We start from the raw sequence: 19,027 nt of genomic DNA on the forward strand, positions 1-19,027 counted from the left end.
AGGAAGGAAGGAGTGAAGGAAGGAAGAAAAGAAAAATAAAGAAAAAATGAAAAGAAACTAAATAAAGAAATGAAAAAGAATGAAAAATCAAGAAAAAAACAGACGAAAGATACAAGAAAAAGAAAAGGAAAGAGAAAAAGAAAGAAAAGGCATAAAAAGAAAAAGGAAATAATAATAATAATAATAATAATAATAATAATAATAATAATAATAATAATAATAATAATAATAATAATAATAATAATAATCACCACATCACCAAGGTCAGTTCGTTCGTCCGTTCGTGTTCACCTTCGCCTTGATTAACGAGCCGAGGGAGAGTTAATTAGATGGCCTATGAGGTAATTAGCAGGGACACGCGCTGGTCTGTACGCGGGGAAATTAATGTGGAGGGACAGGAGGAGGAGGAGGAGGAGGAGGAGGAGGAGGAGGAAACACAGAATCACGAAAAAGGAAACAAAGAGCAAGTTAGTCACCTGTGTTAGAGGAGGAGGAGGAGGAGGAGGAGGAGGAAGAAACACAAAATCAGGAAACAGGTAACAAAGAGCCAATTAGTCACCTGTGTTAGAGGAGGAGGAGGAGGAGGAGGAAGAAACACAAAATCAGGAAACAGGTAACAAAGAGCAAATTAGTCACCTGTGTTAGAGGAGGAGGAGGAGGAGGAGGAGAGGAAGTAAAGGAAGAGGATTGATATAAGGAAGAGAAGAAGTGAAGGAATAATAAAAAAGTGATAAAAAGGAAAAGAAGAGAAGGAAAGAAGGGACAACTAATTAATATTTTCCCACATTTCTGGAGGAGGAGGAAGAGGAGGAGGAGGAGGAGGAGGAGGAGGAGGAGGAAGAGGAGGAGGAGGAGGAGGGTCATTACACACCTTGCTACACTAAAGGGCGTGAAATCTGAATAGGAAGACTGGTAAGATGATGAAGGAAGGAAGGAAGGAGGAGGAGGAAGAGAGAGAGAGAGAGAGAGAGAGAGAGAGAGAGAGAGAGAGAGAGAGAGAGAGAGAGAGAGAGAGAGAGAGAGAGAGAGAGAGAGAGAGAGAGAGAGAGAGAGAGAGAGAGAGAGAGAGAGAGAGAGAGAGAGAGAGAGAGAGAGAGAGAGGAGAAAGGCGGGAGAAGGAGAGAAAATAAAATAAAGGAAGGAAGGAAGGAAAGTAAAAAGGAAAAGTTCAGGGGGATGAAAACAAAATGAAGGAAGGAAGGAAGGAAGAAAGAGAGGGAGAGAAAGAAAGAGAGAGGAGGGGAAGGAGAGAGAAAACAAGATAACAGAGAATATATGAGAGAAGAAAGCCAGTCAGTCAGTCAGTTAACCAGCCATCCACCCAGTCAATCAGTCAGCTAGTCAGTCAGTCAGTCATCCAGCCAGTCAGTCAGTCAGTCAGTCAGTCAGTTAACCAGCCATCCACCCAGTCAATCAGTCAGCTAGTCAGTCATCCACCCAGTCAATCAGTCAGCTAGTCAGTCAGTCAGTCATCCAGCCAGTCACTAAGTTAATCAATCAGCCAGTCAGTCAGTCAGCCATCCAGTCAGTCAGTCAGTCAGCCAGTCATTCATTCATTCATTCATTCAGTCAGTCAGTAAGTCAAAGAACCAGTCACCCATCCAGTTAGCCAGTCACCCAGTCACTCAATCATCCACCCAGTCAGTCAGCCAGTCAATCAGTCATCCAGTCAGTCAGTCACTAAATTCTATCTATCTACTCTTTGGTCTTTATTTATTTATTTATTTTTTTTTTGCCCTTGAGCCGTTTCCTTTACTGTAAAAATAACAAGAAGGACCTCCGTCACGCGCACACACACACACACACACACACACACACACACACACACACACACACACACGTTTTGCACCCACTCAGTCCCCCTCCCCCCCAAAAAAAAAGAAGAAACACTAAACAAACGGTCGTACATAATAATCTTTACTGTAAAAAAAAATTCACGAACCACCCCAGTCAGCCACACACACACACACACACACACACGTCACGTTTTCACACACTCATTCACACACTAACCAAACAGCCTGAAGGAGAAATCAATGACCGACGACCCAGTTAAACACACACACACACACACACACACACACATACACACACATACACACACACACACACACACCTCCCCTGCCTCCCTTCCCTTCCTTCCCTCCTTCCTTATAAACAAACAACAAACAAGAAAAAAACTCCCTAGTTAACTCACACTCATGACTTCCTTCCTTCCCTGCCTCCCTTCCCTTCCCTGCTTCCTTATAAACAAACAACAAACAAGAAAAAACAAACGCCTTATTTATCTTTATACTCATGACTTACTTCCTTCCCTGCCTCCCTTCCCTTCCCTGCTTCCTTATAAACAAACAACAAACAAGAAAAAACAAACGCCTTATTTATCTTTATACTCATGACTTACTTCCTTCCCTGCCTCCCTTCCCTTCCCTGCTTCCTTATAAACAAACAACAAACAAGAAAAAACAAACGCCTTATTTATCTTTATACTCATGACTTACTTCCTTCCCTGCCTCCCTTCCCTTCCCTGCTTCCTTATAAACAAACAACAAACAAGAAAAAACAAACGCCTTATTTATCTTTAAACTCATGACTTCCTTCCTTCCCTGCCTCCCTTCCCTTCCCTCCTTCCTTATAAACAAACAACAAACAAGAAAAAACAAACGCCTTTATACTCATGACTTACTTCCTTCCCTGCCTCCCTTCACTTCCCTGGTTCCTTATAAACAAACAACAAACAAGAAAAAACAAACGCCTTATTTATCTTTATACTCATGACTTACTTCCTTCCCTGCCTCCCTTCCCTTCCCTCCTTCCTTATAAACAAACAACAAACAAGAAAAAACAAACGCCTTATTTATCTTTATACTCATGACTTACTTACTTCCCTGCCTCCCTTCCCTTCCCTGGTTCCTTATAAACAAACAACAAACAAGAAAAAACAAACGCCTTATTTATCTTTAAACTCATGACTTACTTCCTTCCCTGCCTCCCTTCCGTTCTCTCCTTCCTTATAAACAAACAACAAACAAGAAAAAACAAACGCCTTATTTATCTTTAAACTCATGACTTACTTCCTTCCCTGCCTCCCTTCCGTTCTCTCCTTCCTTATAAACAAACAACAAACAAGAAAAAACAAACGCCTTATTAATCTTTAAACTCATGACTTACTTCCTTCCCTGCCTCCCTTCCGTTCTCTCCTTCCTTATAAACAAACAACAAACAAGAAAAAACAAACGCCTTATTTATCTTTAAACTCATGACTTACTTCCTTCCCTGCCTCCCTTTCCTTCCCTCCTTCCTTATAAACAAACAACAAACAAGAAAAAACAAACGCCTTATTTATCTTTAAACTCATGACTTACTTCCTTCCCTGCAAAAGACGAACAACAAAAACAAGACATGAAAGCCCAACACTCCGCCAATCGCACTTACCTTCCGCGTCGCCGACTAGCGGAGTGACGGCGCCGAAGAACCGCTTATCGAGGACTTGCAGCAGCTGGAGCGCCGTCTCGTGGATGGAGGCGCGTGGGCAGCCAGTGTGGAGCAGGGTGACGTTCATGATGGCCGTGTAGTGGTCGCATGGGTACTCTCTGGAGGGGGAAGGAGAGGTGAGGTGAGGTGAGGTGAGGTTAGGTGAAGATAGGTTGGGTTCGCATGGGTACTCTCTGGAGGGGGAAGGAGAGGTGAGGTGAGGTTAGGTGAAGATAGGTTGGGTTCGCATGGGTACTCTCTGGAGGGGGAAGGAGAGGTGAGGTGAGGTGAGGTTAGGTGAAGATAGGTTGGGTTCGCATGGGTCCTCTCTGGAAGGGGAAGGAGAGGTGAGGTGAGGTTAGGTGAGGTTAGGTTAGGTTAAGTTAGGTTCGCATGGGTACTCTCTGGAGGGGGAAGGAGAGATGAGGTGAGGTTAGGTGAGGTTAGGTTAGGTTAGGTTAGGTTAAGTTAGGTTCGCATGGGTACTCTCTGGAGGGGGAAGGAGAGGTGAGGTGAGGTAAGGTGAGGTTAGGTAAGGTAAGGTTAGGTTAGGTTAGGTTAGCAATACGGTGAAAATAGGTTACGTTTATCTTCTCTCTGCCTTTTCCAGCATCTTTTCTGGTTCCTCTCGCACGTGTATTCTCTGAAGAGGCGAAACAGGTTAGGTTAGCTTAGGTTAGGTTAGCTGAGGTGAGGTTATACGGTGAGAACTGGTTACGTTTATCTTCTCTCTGCCTTTTTCAGCATCTTTTCTGGTTCCTCTCGCACGTGTATTCTCTGAAGAGGCGAAACAGGTTAGGTTAGCTTAGGTTAAGTTAGCTTAGGTTAGATAAGGTTAGGTTAGGTTGATCTTCTGTACTCTCTGACGGTGTAATGAAAAGTTAAGAATATAAGAAGCTAAGAAGGGAAAGTGAGTAAAGGTGCGTGTGTGGGAAGAAAAGGAAAGACGATATGAAGGAAAGAAAAGAAGAACAAAACTTAGGTTAGGTTACTCTTCTGTACTCTCTGACGGGGGAATGAAAAGGTAAGAATATAAGAAGCAAAGAAGGAAAGAAAAGAAGAGCAAAACTTAGGTTAGGTTACTCTTCTGTACTCTCTGACGGGGGAATGAAAAGGTAAGACTATAAGAAGCAAAGAAAAGAAGAGCAAAACTTAGGTTAGGTTACTCTTCTGTACTCTCTGACGGGGGAATGAAAAGGTAAGACTATAAGAAGCAAAGAAGGAAAGAAAAGTTGAGAGTAAGTGAGAAGGTGATGTTAGTCTCTTGTACACTCCACAGTTATAATAGTAGCGATAACAGTGGCGGTGGAGATAGGGCGTGGTGTGCGAAAACGGTGAAAACAACGATTAAGGAAAGAATAGCAAACAGCGAAAGGAAATGGAAAGGAAAACAAATGAAGTGTGAGAAAGGAAGAGGAGGATATGGAGACAACGAGGAGTAAGACGACCCTCTCTACTGGGAACCTAAGGATGGATGATGTATGGGGATGAAGGAGGAGGAGGGGGAGGTATAGGGGAAGAGGAAAAGGGAAGGAACAGAGGAGAAAAAGACGTATGGGGAGGAGGGGACCGCATGGGGAGTGAAGGGAGGAAATCGACAATGGAGATGAAGAAGGAGAGGGGAGGAATAGGGGAGAGGAAGAAGGGGAATGCAGGGGGAGAGAGAGAGGGGTAAAGAGATAAAGAGGTAGCATAATGGATTGAGGGAAGGAAGAAAGGAAGGAAGGAGTGAAGCATGAGGGGAGAAGGGGAGGTATGGGGGATGAGGAGAAGGGAAGGAATAGAGGGGAGGAAGACGTATGGGGAGAAAGGGAACGCATGGGGAGTGAAGGGGAGGAAATGGACAGTGGGGATGAAGAAGGGGAGAAAGGAGTTAAGTATGAGGGAGAGGGGAGAAGGAGAGAGAGAGAGAGAGAGAGAGAGAGAGAGAGAGAGAGAGAGAGAGAGAGAGAGAGAGAGAGAGAGAGAGAGAGAGAGAGAGAGAGAGAGAGAGAGAGAGAGAGAGAGAGAGAGAGAGAGAGAGAGAGAGAGAGAGAGAGAGAGAGAGAGAGAGAGAGAGAGAGAGAGAGAGAGAGAGAGAGAGAGAGAGAGAGAGAGAGAGAGAGCGAGAGAGAGAGAGAGAGTGAGCGAGAGAGAGAGAGAGAGAGAGAGAGAGAGAGAGAGAGAGAGAGAGAGAGAGAGAGAGAGAGAGAGAGAGAGAGAGAGAGAGAGAGGAGAGAGAGAGAGAGAGAGAGAGAGAGAGAGAGAGAGAGAGAGAGAGAGAGAGAGAGAGAGAGAGAGAGAGAGAGAGAGAGAGAGAGAGACGGAGAGAGAGAGAGAGAGAGAGAGAGAGAGAGAGAGAGAGAGAGAGAGGCTGGCCTTCCCACTCTGTACAAAATACAGGAAGAATTGAAGCACGAGAGGAGAAGAGAGGAGGAAGAATAGGAGAGGAGGAATAGGAGGAAGACGAAGAGATGAAGGACGACTCACTACCAGAGGAGTTTATAAACACTTACGTGCATATGGAATAATGGACAATGGAAAGGAGGAAGTGGAAGGAATGTAGAACAGGTTAGGGAAGATAGGGGATACCAACTATGTTCCCACCTAGAGATAGAGAGAGAGAGAGAGAGAGAGAGAGAGAGAGAGAGAGAGAGAGAGAGAGAGAGAGAGAGAGAGAGAGAGAGAGAGAGAGATATAGAGAGAGAGAGAGAGAGAGAGAGAGAGAGAGAGAGGAAGAGGTAAAGAGAGAGAGAGAGAGAGAGAGAGAGAGAGAGAGAGAGAGAGAGAGAGAGAGAGAGAGAGAGAGAGAGAGAGAGAGAGAGAGAGAGAGAGAGAGAGAGAGAGAGAGAGAGAGATGAAAGCTGGCTAGGAGTGCATGAGCAGGAAGCGGAAAGCAGGCGTGACGGATAAAGAAGGAGGAGGAGGAGGAGGAAGAGGAGGAGGAAGGAGGAAGAGGAGGAGGAGGAGGGATGAAAGCAAGGATGAAGCAGGATGGAAGGATGCGTGAAGAGGAACCTGGAAGCAAAAAAAAAAGAAAAAAAAAAAAAGAATAGAGAAAGACCTGATGATGATGATGATGATGATGAAAAATAAAAGGAATAAAAAATGATGATGACGAGGAAGAGGAAGAGGAAGAGGGGAAATAAAGGATAATAGAAGAACGAATGAGGTGTAGAAAGATGAAAGGAGAGGAAGAGAAAAAGATAAATAGCGTTACGAGAGAGAGAGAGAGAGAGAGAGAGAGAGAGAGAGAGAGAGAGAGAGAGAGAGAGAGAGAGAGAGAGAGAGAGAGAGAGAGAGAGAGAGAGAGAGAGAGAGAGAGAGAGAAACACGAATAAAAAGGAAAGAACAATGATGAAAAGGAGAAAAGGAAAAGGGAAGCGAAGGAAAGGAAGGGAAGGAGGAGAAGAGGAAAAAAAGAGAAAAGGAAAGAAGAAAGGATGAAAAGAAAGGACAAAAAGGGAGAGAAGACAAGGACGATTAAGGAACAGGAAAAAAATAATGAGGAAAAGCAAGAATGGAGAGAAAGAATGAAGAGTAATGAGAGAGAGAGAGAGAGAGAGAGAGAGAGAGAGAGAGAGAGAGAGAGAGAGAGAGAGAGAGAGAGAGAGAGAGAGAGAGAGAGAGAGGCGAGGAAAGAAATAAAAGAAATTATGAACGTGAAGAGAGAGGGAGGAAGGGAAGGAAGGAGGGAGGGAAGGAGAGGAAGAGAGAGAGGGAGAGAGAAAGGATAGAGAGGCGAGGAAACAAATAAAAGAAATTATAAAGGTGAAGAGAGAGGGAGTAAGGGAGGGAAGGAGGGAGGGAAGGAGAGGGAGGAAGAGAGAGATAGGGAGGAAGAGAGGAAAGGAGAGGGAGGAAGAGAAGGAATTAAGCTGAATTAATGAGAAAAAACACCATCTGGAGAACGTAACAAAGAGCGCTCGTCCTAAAAAAAGAAAGAAAAAAAGAGAAAAGAGAGAAAAGAGAAAACAATAAAATGTGTCAGAGAAAGAGAAAAAAACGATACTCTAAAAAAAAAAATATCAGGAAAATAAATAACAAGAATATAAATGAACAAAATCACTACAAAACAAGGACAAGAAAAAAGTAAATATCGATAATAGAAATAAAAGGAAAGACAAGAAAAAGAAAAAAAGTAATAAAAGTAATATCGAAATAAGTCAAATTTAAAGAAGAAAAATAAATAATAAACAGAATAAAGAGAAAGTAAAACATAAGATAATTAACAAGAATAGAAATTAATACAAAAAGAAATAAAAAAAAATATCCAGAAGTAAAAAAAAAAATATATAGGCCCATTTTTTTTTAGGTTGTCTTTCTTAATTGGATCATGTTGTTTTGTGGGTGTCAGGGTGTCCCCCCTCTCTCTCTCTCTCTGGTCTGTTTTATTTTATTTAGAAAGGACATTCTCTCTCTCTCTTTTTTTTTTATTTAAACATGTTCAGTACATTAGTACATGGCAGTATTATTTGTCTATGCTAAAGTTCCCCCGACCGTTGGGGAGCTATTTAAAAGCTTCTGCCGATTATATTATACAGTTATATACATGTTTACGGTGGGTGTAGGAGTAGCCACCTGTGGGACGCAACCTTCATCTGCTGAGTGGACAGTTGTGTCACATCCACATCAGCAGTGAGGTTGTTCCACCACACCACCGCTGCGATGGGGAAGGCACGTTGGTGGGTGCTGGAGCGGGCCATTGGCACTTCTAGGAGGGAGGCGTTGCTCAGCACCGTTCTCGTGCTGCGCTCAGACCTCCTCCAGGTAGCCCTTTATTTAGAAAGGACATTCTCTCTCTCTCTCTCTCTCTCTCTCTCTCTCTCTCTCACTGGTCTGTTTTATTTTATTTAGAAAGGACATTCTCTCTCTCTCTCTCTCGGGTCTGTTTTATTTTATTTAGAGAGACATAAGCTCTCTCTCTCTCTCTCTCTCTCTGGTCTGTTTTATTTTATTTAGAAAGGACATTCTCTCTCTCTCTCTCTCTCTCTCTCTCTCTGGTCTGTTTTGTTTGATTTTATTTAGAGAGACATAAGTCTCTCTCTCTCTCTCAGGTCAAGGACGAATGGGTTATATTATTCTTATCCAGTAAATAAATAAATAAATAAATAAATACACAAACAAGTATATAAACAAAAGACAATCGCAACCTTCCCTAATCCTCTTCTCTTTTCTTTTTACTTCTCTATTTCTCTCTTTATCTCTTTTCTTTTTCTTTCCTCTCTCGTTTCGATTTTCTTTTCATCCAATAACCTTCATCAGGGGTGTTGGGTTTTGAGTTGGTAATAATGGTAGTTGTAATAAAAGTAATTTCCTCTGTCAGTGATATGTTTGGTGGAAAAAAGCATTGTAAGTGGAGTGTTTGGGGAGCAATAAAGACGAAAAAACAAGTCGAGAGTTGGGAAAGAGTTGGTTTTGAGCTGGTAATAATTAAGTGGAGTGTTTGGAAATTAATAAAGACGAAAAAACAAGTCTAGAGTTGGGAGAGAGTTGGTTTTGAGCTGGTAATAATTAAGTGGAGTGTTTGGAAATTAATAAAGACGAAAAAACAAGTCTAAAGTTGGGAGAGAGTTGGTTTTGAGCTGGTAATAATAGTAGTAATAGTAATAAAGACGAAGAAAACGGGAGGGAAGAAAATGGGAAGAAGAAAACGGGAGGGAAGCGAATGGGAAGAAGGGAGTGAGGGGAAGAAAATGGGAAGAAAACGGGAGGGAAGAAAATGGGAAGAAAACTGGAGGGAAGAAAATGGGAAGAAGAAAACGGGAGGGAAGAAAATGGGAAAAAGGGACGGAAGGGAAGAAAATAGGAAGAAGAAAACGGGAGGGAAGAGAATGGGAAGACAGGACGGAAGGGAAGAAAATGGGAAGAAGAAAACGGGAGGGAAGAGAATGGGAAGAAGGAACGGAAGGGAAGAGAATGGAAAGAAAGGACGGAAGGGAAGAAAATGGGAAGAAGAAAACGGGAGGGAAGAGAATGGGAAGAAGGAAATGGGAGGGAAGAGAATGGGAAGAAGGAACAGAAGGGAAGAAAATGGGAAGAAGAAAATGGGAAGAAGAAAACGGGAGGGAGGAGAATGGGAAGAAGGAACGAAAGGGAAGAAAATGGGAAGAAGAAAACGGGAGGGAAGAGAATGGGAAGAAAGGACGGAAGGGAAGAAAATGGGAAGAAGAAAACGGGAGGGAAGAGAATGGGAAGAAGGAACGGAAGGGACGTCTCTTAGTGAAAAAATAATAAGGACTAAAAAAAAAATAAAAAAAACGCCTATCATCTACGTTTCGGTAAAATATGATAAAAACGAAAAAAATAGCCTATCTACTTTTTTTCCTCCTTTCTACTTCCTTTCTTCCTTTAATGCATCAACGTCCTCCATTTCTCCCTATCTTTTTTTTAGTCTCCTTCCCATACATCATCCCATATCACTCACAATACATCACTATCCATCAATTATACTTCATCATACGTCATTCATACATTATACATCACACATAAGTCACTTCCATTCCCACGTTCACTCATTTTACCCATTCTTCCTTCCTTCCGTCACTCCTCTCTCTCTCTCTCTCTCTCTTTCTTCTTTTCTTCATCTTCTCCTTTCTCCTTCCCTTTCCTCTCTTGCCTCTCTTTCTCATCTTCATCAACTTCTCTCATACCATCCTTTCCTTTCCTTTCCTCTCTCTCTCTCCATCTTCTCCACTTCTCTATATTCTTTCTCCTCCCTTTCCTCTCTCGCCTTTCTTTCTCATCTTTATCAACTTCTCTCTTCCCTCTCTCTCATCTCTCTCTCTCGCCTCTATTTCTTCTCTTCCAACATTTACTGTTGGGTTTTGGGTTGGTAACAGTGGGCGTTTCTTTGTAAAGGTAGAGGGCGAGGTCGGAAAATTCGTCTTAATCCCACCCATCACCACAAGACTAGGCTACTTATCTCCCGCCCACACTCTCTCATCGTTCCTTTCTCGTCCATCAATTTTCCTTTTCCTTGCACTCTGTCTCACTCTTGTTCCTCTTTCCCCATTCTCTTCCCTTCCGTTTCTGCTTCCCATTCACTTCCTTCACATTCCTTCTTTCCGTTTTCTTCCCCCCCCCCCGTTTTCTTCTATCCCGATTTATCTTCCCATTCTCTTCCCTTCCGTTTTCTTCTTCCCATTCTCTTCCCTCTCGTTTTCTTCTTCCCATTCTCTTCCCTTCCGTTTTCTCTTCCCTTTCTCGTTTTTTTTCTTCCCATTCTCCTCCTTTACGATTCTTCCCATTCTCTTCCCTCCCGTTTTCTCTTCCCATTCTCTTCCTTCCCGTTATCTTCTTCCCATTTTCTTCCCTCCCGATTTCTTCTTCCCATTCTCTTCCCTTCCGTTTTCTCTTCCCATTTTCGTTTTCTTCTTCCCTTTCTCTTCCCTCCCGTTCCTTCTCTCTTCCCATTTTCTTCTCTCCCGTTTTCTTCTTCCCACTCTCTTTCCTTCCGTCCCTTCTTCTCATTCTCTTCCCTCTCCTTTCAACTTTCTTACACTTCGATTCCCCCTTGCTCAATAATTCCCTACTGCTAATATTTTTTCTTGATTTTTCTAACACGATTACTCTCCTAGCAACACCGGAGAGAGGGAAATAGATTGATAGATAGACACAGATAGATAGATATATAGAAAGATAAAGTAACTCCCAGAACCTGTCTTTTCTTATCTACTATAGCAATATTTAGAACTGTGTCTCAGGCCCGAACTTCTATATTTCTAGACAAATCGGCACTTCAGTTCGTCTATTGAAAAGCCTCTCGTAGAAGTTGCTGGGATTTTCATGGACTGTTTTGAGGAAAGGGAAAGGATGGAAAAGAAAGGGAGAGAGGGGACGAAAGTGAAGGGAAAGAAAGGGCAGAGAAAGAAAGGGAGGAAGGGGAGGAAGTGAGGATAAGGGAAGGGAGGGAAAGAGGGCGGGGAAGGTGAGAAGGGAAGGGAAGGAGAGGGAGCTAGGAAGGAAAGGGAAAGAGGAAGAAAGCTGGAAAGGGAAGTGAGGGAGGGAAAAGAAGGAAGGGAAAGGGAGGGGAGAAGGGAAGTGAAGGAAAGGGAGGGAAGGAAAGAAGGAAAGGGATGAGAAGTGACTTTGAAGGAAGGAAAGGAAGGAAAGGGAGAGAAGGAAAGAAGGAAAGGGATGAGAAGTGATTCTTTTACCAGACTCCAGCATCTTCAACGGGAAAAAAAAGAAGGGAAGGGAAAGGGAAGGAAAGGGAGAGGAGAGAAGGAAAGGGATGAGAAGTGATAGTTTTACCCGACTCCAGCATCTACAGCGGGACAAGTTACCCCTGACGTGCTGGGAGCTTGATACGTTTAATTAAGGCTACGGACCGTTGATTCCTCTCCCTCTTCCCGCCTCTTATTTCTGGTTAATATCTAGAATGATAACGTTCACTCCCTTTTTCCTCCTTTCTTTCACCCCTCCCTCTCTTCCTTCTCTTCCGTCCTTCCTTAAAGGCTTAAAGAAGTAAATTTATTCAGCCTATCAAAACGAAGAATGCGAGGCGATCTAATAGAAGTGTTTAAAATGTTTAAAGGATTCAGTGATATCAATGCGGAAGATTACTTTACAATTGATCGATCAAATAGAACAAGAAGAAATCACAATTTGAAAATAAGTGGTAAAAGATTATCGTCGTACGAAGCTAAACACTTCTTCAATCGAGTTGTTGATGTTTGGAACTCTCTACCCTGTGATGTCGTTGATAGCACAACAGTTACGGCCTTCAAGAATAGATTAGACAAGTATTTTGAATCCAACCAGCAACTAAGATATTACTCATTGTCGTAATAACGTTAAGTTCTTTCGAATACTGGTGTCCTTGTCCGCTTTTATCGCCCAGTTAGTGGTAGCAGTAATGGTAGTTCTTTCCTCTTTCCTACATAATTTCCATGCAGTTTTTCCATGCTGCATGGTTCTTTTTCCTTTCCTGCCAGCTTTGGCTGGAGGGATGGGGGGGTGGGGAGGAGCCTTCGCCTTTGCTGTCCTTCATCTTTCACCTTTGATTAGATAGTTAGTGTAGCTTGTCACAAACAGCCTCGTAAGGACCAGCAGGTTTGCTGTTGTTCGTGCTTCCTTTGTGTTCCTTTGTTCCTTCGTTCCTTCATCTATCTCCCTTCCTTCATGTCATCCACCCCTCCCTCCCTCCCTCCCTCCCTATCATTTACCCATCATCGTAACCGCGCTCCCTTCCAGTTAGTTAGGTACAGTTTGCGCCACAAAGTAACCCAGCGGGGACTGTTTGGGTGGGTCTCGTTAGGGCAGACTACGAGGTTACGAGCGTGTGCCTTGTTAACGAAGTACCCTGAAGTTAATTACTCGACCGGCGAAAGATAAAAGTAAAGAGGGGAAAAAGAGGGAAGGAAGGACGGGCCAAGTTTTTTTTATTGTTGTTTTTGTTATGAATATTTGATTTTTTTATGTTCTTGTTTTCTTCTCTCTCTCTCTCTCTCTCTTCCTTCATTTCCACCTCCCTTCTCTCCCTTCCCTTCCCTTCCCTACCTACCCTCCTTCCCTTTCCACCTCCCAAACCTCCCTTCCTTTCTCCCCCATACCCTTCCTCCTCTCTCCCTCCCTTCCTTAGTCCTATGAACATACGAACGCACGAAATCTCCAACTTAGAGAAAATACGAAGAGAATAAGGAATAGTGACATCCATAAGTGAGAGAGAGAGAGAGAGAGAGAGAGAGAGAGAGAGAGAGAGAGAGAGAGAGAGAGAGAGAGAGAGAGAGAGAGAGAGAGAGAGAGAGAGAGAGAGAGAGATAGAGAGAGAGAGAGAGAGAGAGAGAGAGAGAGAGAGAGAGAGAGAGAGAGAGAGAGAGAGAGAGAGAGAGAATGTAAAGACTAACAGAAGAAAGAATAAGAAAAGAAAGAAAGAAAGAAAGAGATTGACATTTAAATTCAGCCACATAGATAGATAGATAGATAGATAGATAGACAGAGAGAGAGAGAGAGAGAGAGAGAGAGAGAGAGAGAGAGAGAGAGAGAGAGAGAGAGAGAGAGAGAGAGATAGAGAGAGAGAGAGAGAGAGAGAGAGAGAGAGAGAGAGAGAGAGAGAGAGAGAGAGAGAGAGAGAGAGAGAGAGAGAGAGGAGGGGGAGGGGGGAGAGGTTAAGCTGAGTTGACGCTTTTTCTATTCCCATCAATCACCGTTTAGTGTAAAAAATAAAAATAAAAAATAAATAAAAAAAAAAAAAAGGTGATTGACAAAGACGTGTGAAGGAAAAATTGAAACGAAGGAGGGAGGGAGAGAGGGAGGGGACGAAAGGGAAGGGAAGAAACACAGAGAAAGAGAGAAAGGAAGAGGAGGAAGGGAGGGAGAAGAAGAGGAAGGAGAGGAAGTGAGGATAAGGGAAGGGAAAGGAAAGGAGGGAAAGAGGGAGAGGGGAAAGGAAGGGAAGGGAGAGAGGGAGGAAGGGGACGAAAGGGAAGGGAAGAAACGCAGAGAAAGAGAGAAAGGAAGGGAAGGAAGGGAGGGAGAAGAAGAGGAAGGAGAGAAAGTGAAAATAAGGGAAGGGAAAGGAAAGGAGGGAAAGAGGGAGAGAAGGGAAAGGAGGGGAAGGTGAGAAGGGAAGGGAAGGAGAGGGAACGAATGGAAGAAGGAAGGGAAGGAGGGAAAGGAAAGAAAGGAGACAAAGGAGAGATTGAGGAAGGGAAAGGAGGGAAGGGAAGGGAAGGGAAAGGGAGGGAAGGGAGGGCAGGGATGGGAAGGGAAGGAGAGGGAGGGAGAAGAAAGAAACAGAAGAGAGGGAGGAAGGGAAGGGAATGGAAGAGAACTGAAGGAAAGGAAGCAAGGAAGAAGGGAAGGGAAGGGAAGGGAAGGGAAGGGAAGGGAAGGAAGAAGGCAAGTGAAGGAAAGGAAGCAAGGAAGAAAAAGAAAGAAAGGAGGGCAAGAATAAAACAGAGAATATGGGAGGAAGGAGGTGAGACAAAGGAATATGAGAGAGAGAGAGAGAGAGAGAGAGAGAGAGAGAGAGAGAGAGAGAGAGAGAGAGAGAGAGAGAGAGAGAGAGAGAGAGAGAGAGAGAGAGAGAGAGAGAGAGAGAGAGAGAGGAGGGAAGAAACAATCACAGCAACGCACATGGAATAAACGAGGGAGGAGGGGAAGAAGGGAAGAATAAACGAGGGAATAGGAGGGAGAGAAAAAAAGTATAGAGGAGAGGGAAGGGAGGAAAGAAGAGGAGGAGGAGGAGGAGGAGGAGAGTGTCATGTGGAATAAATGAGAGAGAGAGAGAGAGAGAGAGAGAGAGAGAGAGAGAGAGAGAGAGAGAGAGAGAGAGAGAGAGAGAGAGAGAGAGAGAGAGAGAGAGAGAGAGAGAAGGGAAGAACAAAGAAAATAAAAGGAAAAAGGAGAAAGGAAAATAAAGAATGGAAGGAAGAAAGAGAGGAGAGGAAGGGAGGAAAGGAAACAGAGAGAGATTTGGAGCATAAACGGAGGAAAAATTGAGTGGAGAGAAAAATATGGAGAGATGAAATTGGAGGAAGAAACGCTGGAACATGTGTGGGTGGAGGAAAGAGAAAGAGGTGGAGGAGAGAGAATGGAGGGGGAGAAAAACTGGAGGAAAGGGAGGGAAGGAGGAGAGGAAAAATGGCATTATAAGGGCAAGGAGGTGAGAAAAAATATATTGGAGGAAAAAATTGGAGAAAAAATAGGAAACGGAGGGAAGGAGGGAAAATAATTAGGAGGAGAAGGTGCGTGTTGGAAGGAAGGAAGGAAGGAAGGAAGGAAGGAATTAAGGAAGGAAGAAAGAAAAAAAGAAAAAGAAAAAAAAGAAAGGAAGAAAGAAAGAGAAGAAAGAAAGGAAGAAAGAAAGAAAGGAATGAATGAATGAAGGAAGGAAGGAAGGAAGAAATGAAGGAATGAGAGTAGATAGGTAATGATAGAAGGAGAGAGAGAGAGAGAGAGAGAGAGAGAGAGAGAGAGAGAGAGAGAGAGAGAGAGAGAGAGAGAGAGAGAGAGAGAGAGAGTAAAGGAGAGAGGGAAGGGGGAGAGAGAGAGAGAGAGAGAGAGAGAGAGAGAGAGAGAGAGAGAGAGAGAGAGAGAGAGAGAGAGAGAGAGAGAGAGAGAGAGAGAGAGGAGAGAGGAGGAGGAGAGAGGAGGAGAGAGGAGAAGAAGAAGAGGAGGAGGAGGAGGAGGAGAGGAGGAGGAGGAGGAGGAGGAGGAGGAGGAGGAGGAAGAGGAGGAGGAGGAAGAGGAAGAAGAAGAGGAGGAGGAAGAGGAGTAGTTATATGGCACAAACCAATAAGGTAAAAAAAAAAAAAAAAAGTTAGCTCTCGAAAACAAAGACAATGAACTTTAACGACAAACAGAGAGAGAGAGAGAGAGAGAGAGAGAGAGAGAGAGAGAGAGAGAGACGGCAATGAAAACAGGAAAAGAGAAAATAATGGGAAAGTTTTATTACATTACCGAACTGCTGCTATAAAGAAGTGTAGTAAACCTAAGTAAACAGGTGACATAGAAAACGGGTATTATAAATTTAAGGCAGACTGCGCTAACTTTCGTGACACTGAGAGGCGGCGGAGGAGGAGGCGGAGGAGGAGGAGGAAGAAAAATGGCAATACTCAAAGGAAAGAAGAAAAAGATTAAAAGACGAAAGGAAGGGGGAGAAGAATTATTGACAATGGAGGAGGAGGAGGAAGAGGAAAATGAAAAAAAATTACAATACTAAGAAGAGGAAGAAAGAAGAAGGGAAAAAAGACGAAAGGAAAAGGGGAAGAAGAAGAACAGAGGGAGGAGGAGGAGGAGGAGGAAGAGAAAAATGAAAAAAAATAACAATACTAAGAAGAGGAAGAAAGAAGAAGGGAGAAAAGACGAAAGGAAAAAGGGAAGAAGAAGAACAGAGGAAGGAGGAGGAGGAGGAGAAGAAGAAGAAGAAGAAGAAGAAGAAGAAGGAGGAGGAGGAGGAGGAGGATAAAGAAAAATGACAATACTAAGAAGAAGGAAGAGGGAGAAAAAGAGGAAAGGAAGGAGGGAACAGAAAGAAAAGGTGATAAAGGAAGAGGAAGAGGAAGAGGAAGAGGAGGAAGAAGAGAAATAGGAGAACGAAAAAATAACAATACTAATAAGAACTAAGAAATAAAAAATAAAAAAAACATCAACAGGAAGGAAAAAAGAAACAAAAACAATAATGAATAAAAGCAGAAAAAGAGAAGAAAGAAAACTAGACAGAGGAAGAAGAAGAAGAAAAAGAAGAACAAGAAGAGGAAGAAGAAGAACAAGAAGAAGAAAAGGAAGAAGAACAAGAAGAGGAAGAAGATGAAGAAGACCCCCCCAGAGGTAGGGCATTAATTAGCTCTTTACAATGTCGTAAATTAGGTGTCAACGGCAGGTGCGCGCAATCAGGTGACCCCCAATTAGCCAAGGTGAGAGGCTATTGGACACCTTACCTGGCAGTCCCTTTTCCCTTTCCCCCTTGTATCCCTCTTTCCCTTCAGTCACCTCCCTCCCTACGTCTTACTAACATTCCCTTCCCTTCCCTTCCCTTTCCTTTCCTTTCCTTCCCTTCCCTTTCCTTTCCTTCTCTTTTATTCATTTATCCATCTTACTCCTTTCCCTTCCCTCCCTTTGTCGCTCCTTCTCCCTTCTCCCTGTTTCCCTTCAGTAATTTTTCTTTTCCTTCCTCCCTTCCCTTCCCTTCCCTCTTATTCAGTTATCCATCTTACTCCTTTCCCTTACCTCCCTATAGTCAATTTCTACTTTCTTTCCTCCCTTGCTAATTTTTCCTTCCTCTCCCGTCTCTTCATTTCCCTATACTGCCTCTTCTCCCTCCTCCCTTCTTTCCCTCTCCCTCCCTTTATCTTTCTTTCCTTCCTTCTCCCAGTTTTCCTTTACTCATTTTCCTTCCCTCCTTCCCTTCTCCCTGTTCCCTTTCGTCACCTCTCCCTTCCTTCCTCTTGCTAATCTTCACCCACATCGATAAGACTTTCGTAGAGGTTGTTGAGGTAGTGTTTCCATGGGTAGTTCAATGAGCCTGGTGATGGTTTGACAAGGCTTTTGACTCTTGAGAACCCAATTAATTTCCTTTGAGGCCTGTGCTAATAGTTGTTTTGAGAGGCTTTGGTAGAAGGTGCGTTAGTGTGTCCATGGATAGTTTTATGAGCCTGGTGATACTTTGACAAGGCTTCCGCTCCGTGAACGTGAAAACAACTCCTGTGAACCCGACTAATCTCCTTTGAGGCCTTTGGAAGCAGTTGTTATAATAGGCTTTTGGTAGAGGCTTCGTTAGTGTGTCCATGGATAGTTTTATGAGCCTGGTGATACTTTGACAAGGCTTCCGCTCCGTGAACGTGAAAACAACTCCTGTGAACCCGACTAATCTCCTTTGAGGCCTTTGGAAGCAGTTGTTAAAATAGGCTTTTGGTAGAGGCTTCGTTAGTGTGTCCACGGGGTATAAAGTGCATGTACATATCGAGCTGTTCCCGTTTTCTTCATCCATTCGTAAAGAGGAAATCATTTAGCGTTCATCCGTCACCCGGCATCCATTTCACTCATCACTCACAAAGCCGCGGGAAAAAAAATGCATCAAAGAGTGCTGCGGGACATGATTCTTTTTCCCCCACTTCGTTTCCGCGCTGCAAACTTTCCTCCCGGACTCTGACGCAGGCGGGAAACATGTTATTTGGCCAAGGACGCTAAGCCCGGAGAGTGGCGCTGACGTGCTTCCGCCCCGCCACCCCGCCACGATCGGAAGCCGCTACTTACAGACCGTCTTAAGGGGATCGTGTTGCTTCTGCTGGAGGAGTTCTGAACCACTGCAGGAATTTACCCCAAACTTCAAGGACTAAAAGTTATGATGGGTGTGAATGAGTCTATAAAGTTAAAAATGATGAACTGGAGGAAAAGAAAAAAAATAGTAATGAAACCAAGTCAAAATCTTATAAAACACTTAATTTGATACCAGTACATGAATTTACCCGAAACTTCAAGGACTAAAAGTTATGATGGGTGTGAATGAGTCTATAAGGTTTGAAAAATTATGAACTGGAGGAAAAGAAAAAAAATAGTAATGAAACCAAGTCAAAATCTTATACAACACTTAATTTGATACCAGTACAAGAATTTACCCGAAACTTCAAGGACTAAAAGTTATGATGGCTGTGAATGAGTCTATAAAGTTAAAAATGATGAACTGGAGGAAAAGAGAAAAATTAGTAATGAAAGCAAGTCAGATTCTAATACAACGACACCTGATTTGATACCAGTACATGAATTTATACGAAACTTCACGAACGAAAAGTTAAGACGTTTGTGTAAGTGTGTATAACGTTTGGAAAATAATTAACTGGAAGAAAGAAGAAAAATGAATGATCAAAGCAAGTCATAATCTAATGCAAAACCTTTAAACAAAACCTCAATGGACTAAAACCAATGATGCCAATGTTACGTGAGAATGTTTGAAAAAAATGATTGATCGAGAGAAAAGCAAAAAATAAACAAAGAAAGTCATAAAAACAAGTCAAAATCTAATCTTTAAACAAAACTTCAATGGACTAAAAACTATGATGTCTATGTTACGTGAGAATAATGTTTGAAAAAAAAATGATTGATCGAGAGAAAAACAAAAAAATAAACA

The 19,027-nt window shown here is 43.0% G+C and overlaps 1 protein-coding gene across 9 annotated transcripts in view; it reads right to left on the minus strand.

The window, feature by feature from the left end:
- The window catches only part of LOC127004952 (protein furry-like), a 160,651-nt gene that overhangs the window by 92,794 nt on the left and 48,830 nt on the right, over positions 1 to 19,027 (minus strand). For all 9 annotated transcript variants that reach the window (XM_050873260.1, XM_050873262.1, XM_050873254.1 and 6 more), the window contains one exon: positions 3,436 to 3,593. In XM_050873260.1, the coding sequence (XP_050729217.1) occupies positions 3,436 to 3,593 (158 nt within the window). The remainder of the gene's footprint in view (positions 1 to 3,435; positions 3,594 to 19,027) is intronic.

This window comes from Eriocheir sinensis, chromosome 29 (assembly GCF_024679095.1).
Source record: "Eriocheir sinensis breed Jianghai 21 chromosome 29, ASM2467909v1, whole genome shotgun sequence".
Classification (NCBI taxonomy): Eukaryota; Metazoa; Arthropoda; class Malacostraca; order Decapoda; family Varunidae; genus Eriocheir; species Eriocheir sinensis.